Source organism: Chrysemys picta, chromosome 12 (genome assembly GCF_011386835.1).
Source record: "Chrysemys picta bellii isolate R12L10 chromosome 12, ASM1138683v2, whole genome shotgun sequence".
In the NCBI taxonomy this organism is placed as follows: domain Eukaryota; kingdom Metazoa; phylum Chordata; order Testudines; family Emydidae; genus Chrysemys; species Chrysemys picta.
In genome coordinates, this window is record NC_088802.1 from 47,158,164 (window position 1) to 47,167,383 (window position 9,220).

General features: G+C 38.6%; 1 protein-coding gene across 7 annotated transcripts in view; it reads left to right on the top strand.

Annotated features, from left to right (window-relative positions):
- STXBP4 (syntaxin binding protein 4) overlaps window positions 1–9,220 on the top strand; it is a 128,488-nt gene that overhangs the window by 29,266 nt on the left and 90,002 nt on the right. For all 7 annotated transcript variants that reach the window (XM_005282796.5, XM_065563514.1, XM_008167541.4 and 4 more), the window contains 4 exons: window positions 1,525–1,631; window positions 2,026–2,215; window positions 5,058–5,136; window positions 8,877–8,971. In XM_005282796.5, coding sequence (XP_005282853.2) covers window positions 1,525–1,631; window positions 2,026–2,215; window positions 5,058–5,136; window positions 8,877–8,971 — 471 coding nt within the window. The remainder of the gene's footprint in view (window positions 1–1,524; window positions 1,632–2,025; window positions 2,216–5,057; window positions 5,137–8,876; window positions 8,972–9,220) is intronic.

Sequence of the window (9,220 nt, forward strand, 5' to 3'; positions counted from 1 at the left end):
GGATTCTAATCCTGCAAGTTGTTCCATTCATTCAGAGCAGTTTGCCTGCACGGGAGCCATGTTGATTCCAGAGGGATTCTGTGTCAACACAAGGGGTCTAACCACAGTGAGAAAAATCAGGATTAGGGCCATAAATTGGTTAAAGGCAAATTCTAGTATATTGTGAAGAAGTGCTAACCAACCAATTGGAAAGTATTGTGTAGTCAGAGTCCTTAGCCATTTTATTATTCATTTCAATGATAAGTGAAAGGCTAAACAACTGACTGACTGAGTTTCTCATGCTTACTCAAGCCATCATGGAAATCAGACATATAGTGGCTATGTTATCCTTTGTCTTACTTACATGGTAGCAAAGCAAAAAGTCTGAATCTAAAAACAAGCAGCCTGCAGCACAGGCAAACAAATTAGACAGAATGGGGTGATCGGCTCCTCTCACAACTGAAAAAAAAATTATATAAAAATGGAACAGCTAGACCAGGTGAGCTATGCTTGAGATTCCTATAGGACAGGACAAGAAATAATGGGCTGAAATTGCAGCAAGGGAGATTTAGATTAGACATTAGGAAAAATTCCTAACTGTAAGGGTAGTTAAGCACAGGAACAAATTGCCTAAGGGAGGTTGTGGAATCTCTGTTACTGGAGGTTTTTAAGAACAGGTTAGACAAAGGGCAGGTCTTCACTACGGGGGGGTGTCGATTTAAGATACGCAAATTCAGCTACGCGAATAGCGTAGCTGAATTTGACCTATCAGAGCCGACTTACCCCGCTGTGAGGTCGGCGGCAAAATCGACCTCCGCAGCTCCCCGTCGACGGCGCTTACTCCCACCTCCGCTGGTGGAGTAAGAGCGTCGATTCGGGGATCGATTGTCGCGTCCCGACGAGACGCGATAATTCGATCCCCGAGAGATCGATTTCTACCCGCCGATTCAGGCGGGTAGTGTAGACCTAGCCCAAGACCTGTCCAGGATGGTCTAGTTAATACTTAGTTCCCTGCACCGAGGCAGGACTGGACTAGATGACTTTGAATCCTACATCTCTATGATTCTGTGGTTGTAAGGCAATTAATAATACAGTGTTTATTAAAAATGAATAGTATATAGTTGGGTGGTTGGAAAAATTGGTCAGCATATTTTTCCCTCAAAGCAGTTATAATAGTGAGTCTGGTGCATCCATAGCTTTTCTGCACCGTAACGATTTTTGAATGTTTGATACTGATTTATAGAACCAAATTGTTGAATGTAGTATTGATTGTTTCTTTGTGTCTTTTGAAATCTAGCACATACAACACGTTCTTTCATTGCATAAGCAGCAGCACAAAAGATGTATATTACCAATGGAAACTACTAATTTACAGATTAAACATACTGGTCCAGGCAGAAAGTCTGGACAGCCTTGACTGTTTCTTAAATTCATAGGTTCAAAAATACATGTTAAACTGTTGCAATTAGAAAATTGTTTCAGTTGCATCTTCATCAACAATCAATACAGAATGCCACACTTGGATTCTTTATTGTTACTGTTTAGGATGGAAGACTGAAGCCTGGAGACCAGCTTGTATCCATAAACAAGGAGTCAATGATTGGAGTCTCCTATGAAGAAGCAAAAAGTATAATCAACAGAACAAAGCTGAGGTAATTATTGTACTACAACAGCCAAACCCCCAAAGTGAAATCTTGTACAAGTTTTCTTTTGAGTAGTTTGAAATATTTTGTGAAATGTGGTTGAAGTAAGAAGACAAGTTCATGCCTCTGAAATATTAAATACTCTTATTACTATAAAAAAGCTCAAATATGTTAGCCAATCTAAGTGATGCAAAATTGTTAGGAAAATTTACCAGCTCCGTCACAAATGCTACTCACCTGTCCTTCACCTTCATAACTGATGATGAGGAATGAAATAAAAACAAGTGTCAAAAAAATTCTCACCCCAATGGGGCTTGGACAAGTAGAATTTTGCAAGGCTGCTTTATCATTTTATGAACAGTGTTGCATATAATATATGTAAACCATTTATTTTTAAATTTAGATCTGAATTTGCCTGGGAGATCGCTTTTATCAGACAAAGACTTTTTCCCAGTTACTTTGAAAATCCTCAAAGTCCTGGCAGTCTCTTGACATCTGCTGCTGGATGTGGACAGCAACAGACACGACTCGCGTTTAATCTTCTTTCACCTCCTAATGAGAATCCGGCTTCAAAGGTGTCCACATCCTACACTGTGAGTACAGTCTTGTCTCTTGTTTTAAAATAAGCCAAATAAGAGATTAATTTTCTAAATTAAAGAAATCCTATTGCAACTTTTTCCCATATTTTAGTATTAGATTAATGGCATGTAGTTACCATTCCAGTACGTGATTGGACCCCTCCTCAGAACATGCACTTTCCTGTGGTATTCCTGGGAGCTTTCTGGTAGATGTGTAAAATCTCTCTAGAATCAACAGTACTGGCCAATGGAATGAGAATATTAACTGAAATCATTAGTTGATTGGTCATCTCACTTCTCAATTAAATCTTAATTGTGACCCTAGGTTGTCAAATTCTTCTTTTGAAAAAATAAATAATATCTAACCATTTCCATTTTATATTTCAGATATGGAGGAGATTTTGAATATTAGTAAATAGTGAAGAAGAATAATCTATTATTTAAAGATTTTTTTTACAGTGCTTATTACCATAACATAGGGGTTTATATACAACTTAAACCGAAAAATGAGAATTACATGAAGCCATGTACAATTGTTGAAGAGATTGAAGGGAGATTGAAGTGTTCACTTACTGGCTTTTGCATGTTACCATTCCTGATGTCCGATTTGTGTCCATTTATTCTTTTGCGGTTGGACTGTCACATACAGCCATCACATACAGCCCCCAGCTAAAACCTCTCCAGCGCATTATCCACGATCTACAACCTATTCTGGAAAATGATCCATCACTCTCGCAGACCTTGGGAGGCAGGCCAGTCCTCGCTTAGAGACAGCCCCCCCCAACCTGAAGCAAATACTCACCAGCAACTACACGCCACACCACAGAAACACCAACCCAGGAACCAATCCCTGTAGCAAACCTCGTTGTCGACTCTGTCCCCGTATCTACTCTGGTGACACCATCAGAGGACCCAACCACATCAGCCACACCATCAAGGGCTCATTCACTGCACATCTACTAATGTTATATATGCCATCATGTTCCAGCAATGCCCCTCTGCCATGTACATTGGCCAAACCGGACAGTCCCTCCGCAAAAGAATAAATGGACACAAATCGGACATCAGGAATGGTAACATACAAAAGCCAGTAAGTGAACACTTCAATCTCCCTGGTCATTCTATTACAGATTTAAAAGTCACTATTATTGAACAAAAAAACTTCAGAAACAGACTTCAAAGGGAAACAGCAGAACTAAAATTCATTTGCAAATTCAACACCATTAATCTGGGCTTAAATAGGGACTGGGAGTGGCTGGCTCATTACAGAAGCAACTTTTCCTCTCCTGGAATTGACACCTCCTCATCTGTTATTGGGCGTGGACTACATCCACCCTGATTGAATTGGCCCTGTCAGCACTGGTTCTCCACTTGCGAAGAAACTCCCCTCTCTCCATGTGTCAGTATATAATGCCTGCATCTGTAACTTTCACTCTATGCATCTGAAGAAGTGAGGTTTTTACCAACGGAAGCTTATGCCCAAATAAATCTGTTAGTCTTTAAGGTGCCACCAGACTCCTTGTTGTTTTTGTAGATACAGACTAACACGGCTACCCCCGATACTTAATTAATGTAGCACATGGTTAGTGCAGACGAAACTATTTTAGTGTGCGATGGTGTGAAAGTTTTGAAGACCAGAGAAAGCTGACTATTTTAGAACAGCCCTCTGTTTTCTGTCTTTTTTAAAATATATTTAATTTCTAGTTCTTTTTAGAGGTGAACAAAATATTCTATTTGAATAAGCTGGAGTTATAAAGTTATTTTTTAGACTATGTAGTCAAAGGAGATGGTTCCCCTGTGTCCATATTTGAAATAGATGCCTTTGTATTCCTTTTCAGAAACATCCTATGTAGGGTGCAGCCACACTTTTTTGGTGTTCATTGTGATGGTTATTCTGCAGATAATGAACCTCAGAGACTAGAAAATATTACCATGTTTTTTATATTGCTATTGTGTAATGCTAAGTTTGTATACACTTACGGCTCTGCCAGAGGGACAGAGCCTTTCAACTATAGCTTACCAGGTCAAGTTCAGCTGTTGTCCCTAATGACCCATTGTTATTTGATAGTTGTTCAGGAGGCTATACCTAATTACTTTGGTATCAGTCCATTTCCCTGTTCCATTTTGAACTAATGCCCCGTCTGCCAATAGTCTTGGCAAAGAGGCAAAAATTGGCTACACCATGAAAGACCGTCACTTTTGCAGCTTTCACCAGCACTAAAATTCAGGTGCAGAAAACAAGATGAGGGGAAAACAAGCCCTGTAAAACGACCAGAGCAAGTGTTTATCTGCTATAGAAGTTTTTCTAATATGTTACATGATTTACAGTATACTGCACCCTATTAAATATGTGGCAAAGTGGCCCTCTTCTGTTTCAGCACTAGGTTTGACACTTTTAGTACAAACCTCATCAGTAATGATCCATAATAAGTTTTCTAATAAAATGTCTAATTTATGGGCTTTTTATTAAAATATCTATGTAATAAACATCACGTATGCTTTCTGAATTGAAAAACAACTCTTTAAAAGCCATAAAATCATCAATGTGGGCTACACCTCAGACAAAGCAAGTTTACATTGGCTTCAATTACTTTTTAAATAGGACCATATAAAAAGTACTCTGTAGTGCTTAGGCACAGTGGGTATACCACAGTAGCCTTTACATTCTGAATGCCATTGCTTTTTATGGTGCCTGTAAGAGTTTAAATGTAACATTGGGTTTTGGCTTCAGTATTCTTCCAGTATTGTTTTAATCTACTCAGCCACCCATTTTTTTAAAGGTTAACATATGTTTCTAGTCTGGTCTTTGACCTACTTTAGCAAATGTCATTTCATGACTTGTGATTTTCTTTCGTAGATGAAAACGGGATTCAAGAAAAGAGAACAATCTCCAATTACTTCTGCAGACAGCAGCCCTGCTGATGTGTCTTCTACTGGTAAAGGCTTATTTAATTTTTTTCCCCTTATTTTTTGCAATTACTCTTCCACAGAGAGTAGTACACAATGTGATTTACTAGGCTTAAAGGAAGGGTGTATGGGCCATTTTTCTAGCAGTGAATAAAAAGCTAAGATAAATGGATTGTTCAACAATCCCTGTCAAATATAATTTACGTTGGACAGTTTCTTGGACAAATAGTTGAAACTAAACAAAGACAAATGATCATAACGTTTCAGTACAGCAATAGTAATCAATAGATTCAGTTGAAACCAGATAATGAAGACTCACATATAAATCAAGACTAGGTTGCCATAGAAACAGTGCTTTCTCAGTTTGATGAAATGCTGTAGAAGTATATTGTGTGTATTTTTTTTTTTAAGGAGGGCAGTTTTTTTTTATTTTAGGAACATAATTGTTAAAGTGGCTTATATGTGATAATCACATCTCTAGATATATATTTTGGAGGTGCTGAAGGAAAAATAATCAGAGATCTGATCTTTCACAACAACTAGATCTGACTTGACAGTGATAAATCCCTCAGTGAGATTATTTGTATAGTATTTATGAATAATGAAAATGCACAGGCATGACATACACACTTACATTGGTGTCAAGTATGGCTACACTAATGGTTGTGCTCTGTACTGCTATGCAGTAAACCTGGAGCCCTCTTACCACTCAGTTGGTACAAATGGGGGCAGCGTGTTCATTACATCTGCCTCTCTAATTGATCAGTCCACATGACCAAGAACTCCTGTCTAATTTGTCAAGAGAGGGAGGACCAACACAGAGGACCATAATGTCACTCCACTGACATTACCTAAATTGCGCTAGAGATTAAGATACCCTAATTCCAAATGAAGCAGTCTGATTGGGATCTTGACCAACTTTGCATAAGTAGAGAGATTCCCCAAGGGGTTAACTGGCTGAATACCAACTTTTGGAACTGGAGAGGTCACAGTATTTCATACAGCTTGAGTTAAATAATCAGACCTCTTGATCACATTGCCCATGAAAACTACCATGACTAGATTAGATCAGAAGCATTACAAGACAAAGGCTTCTTTGACCTACCGTTTAGGGCTTCTTTTTTAGTTAAAAGGAGGGGGCACATGTGAGCTGAGCCACATCTTTTTGGGATCTTTTCGGGATCCAGACTTCTCAAACCAATGTATTTTTAAATGAGAGATCTATGCAAGAGACAAAATACAGTGGTTGGGGGCTTAACAGGGATGAAAATATGCCCTTCCCTCCCTGCTCAAAACAGTGGGGCCCTATATCTATTTTGATCACAGTTAAAGATTTTGGACATATGTGGTAGAGTCATCCTTCCCCTACCCCGTTCATATACTATGGGGAAAAAATTCAGCCATCCCAAGGGGTTGGCTTAGTGAGCATAATGAGTAATTATGGGTCTAAGTGGCCATGCTTCAGGATTGACACATGCAGTTTAGTTGTAGCCATGTTGGTCCCAGGATATTAGAGAGGCAAGGTGGATGAGATAATCTCTTATTGGATCAACTTCTGTTGGTGAGAGAGACACGTTTTCGAGTTTACAAAGAACTTCTTCACTGAAAAACAGCCCTTTGGAAGCTTGAGAGCTTGTCCTCTCACCAGCAGAAGTTGGTTCAGTAAAAGATATTACCTCACCCACTTTGTGGCTCTGTAACATGCAGTTTAGTGAGGGCCAGATTCTCAGCTGGTGAAACTTCATTGGCTTCAATCCACAAATAGAATTGAATTGATTGGATTAAATCAGATGAAGTCAGTGACACTACATCAGTTTATACCAGCTGCGAATCTAAACCTCAATTTTGGACATTTGTCCCTGCGTCTCCACCACAAAAAATTCATTTGCCAAGGACAGTCCCCATGGGAACCAATTCCCAATGATATTTTAAAAGGGACTAAGAAGGCTACAGTGTATTACAACATAAACAAGGTGACTCTACCAGTTGCTGTACAATCTATACTATACTATCCCATATGCTATCTCTGGGCTTCCTTCGTTCCATTCTCATTTGACAACATGGCCTTGACTGAAACTGCTACTTCTGTCACACACCTCTTCTTCAATGCTAATGTGAGACAAAGATCCAAGCTCTTGGATCAAAAATTGCTGTGATTAAGAAAAATCAGCGTAACTTTGAGACGTGCTTGAAAAAATTCATGCATAAAGCCAATGACCCAATAGTTTTGTGAGCTTAGTATGCACACACTGACTTCAGGGGAGCTATACCGATTTACTCTAGCTTAGGATGTAGCCTGCTGTCTTTAGAATTTAATATAGCATGCCAACAGTATTGGTGTTACAGGTTTCCAAAAAGATGTTTTGTTGAGCACATATGGAGAATATAAATTAGTTTGAGCTTGGAAACAGATATTTTATGAATTACAAAATCCAGTTTTGTTTTGTTTTTTTTGTTTCTATTCTGTGTTTTGGAGATGGTCCCAAGCTGCAGAGTCCTGAGGTTTTCAGATGCAGATTTTGGTTTGAGCCCATCTCAGTCTCCATCTTGATGAAATAATAAAATAGGACGAAGAACTAATTAAGAACACTAGTTACTATGTGATTGTTTCTCAGAATTTCAGCCTTTTAATAAGAAGTGTTTTGAATTCCTTTCCAAATTAGGGAATTTAAGAACTTCACATTGATGAGCCTGTCCATAGCATGTCCCTCTTTGTACCTAGCCCTCTGCAAAAACTCAGCAAGTGGATTTATTGTTTGTTCTATTTTAAATAAAATGTTAGTGCATCTAAAATCTAAGTGAAGCTACAAATTTGCTGCAGTGCATATAGCCATCAGTCAAAGGCCCTGAAGAGCCTCCTGCTATTTTCCTGGTGTACTGAGATGTTTCTCCAACAACTGAGAAAGCCAGAGCACTCTGGCAAAGCTATAGTTGATTTTTCCTGTATTGTTTACCCTGCAAAAGAAATCTGTAGGTGTGAAATCTTTTGTGTTGGCTGCTTATAATTTTGGACTCACTTTTCCCCAGAATTTATAATTTGCACGTAAGGGAAAATAAACAACTGCATCCGAATCCTAATGTATTAAGGCATTGTTTAAATTATGGAAATTGTTACACTCTTATCGGTAAGTAGGGGCATGGGAGGAGGGGCCTCAGAGAAGGGGAGTTTCCCATTCCCACTAGGCACGAGGAGAAGCCAGAAGGGATTCACTCCAGGCAAGATCCCTAATTCAGCTCTGCCCCTCAGTGGCAAGAGATAATCCCTCCTCTTGACACAGTGCCTCCTGCTATTTACTCAGAGAATATATAGAACCGACCAGTTCCTTATGTTAAACACCTGGAATTGACAGTTGCAGAAAAGCTAACGAATGAGTGACATCTCTGAATTAATAAATGTTTTTCCCAACCTGTTTCCAAAAGCACTCTGTATGTATTCCATGAAAGAAGGTAATGTCAGACATGTTTTCAGTTCCGACATGACCTCATGCTACATACTTTTGTTAATCTTCCCTCCCATTATGGTGAAAATTATAAAATGGTTTACCAGTGGTTAAACAGGGTCTATATTTCCTCTTTTGGGTATTTAATGAATATTTTAGTAATGTACCTTTTAGCATTTAAGAAAAACATCATAATAAACATTAGAGTTCATTCCTGCAATCAGGTGATTAGCTGGAATTATTTTGAACAGCAGGACTTCAGAATACATTCTTCAGAGGGAAAAGTTCCAATTAAAATTCCAATTAACGTACAATCTGTTGTCTCTTAGCTGTTGCTTCCAACTGGACTGAAGATTATGGACCACAAGAAAGGAAGATTTCTCTGAACCCCACTGTTCGTCTCAAAGCAGAGAAACTGGAGATGGTAAATAGTGCTTAATATTGTTTTCTATTTTTTCCATAATCAGTGAATGTAAAATGTCTAAAGAAAATGTCTAGCTTGACTACTGCATAAATAGGTAAAAAAGAACTAATTACTTCCCAAATGTATAGCTCTTTCAGGCTCTGTATCCATATCTGACTTTACTTATTGGGCAAATCGTTAAATGGCTGGTTGGGTCAATCCATTTAATTTTTAACTGATTTAATTTTAAACTGCATTATTTGCTGAGCA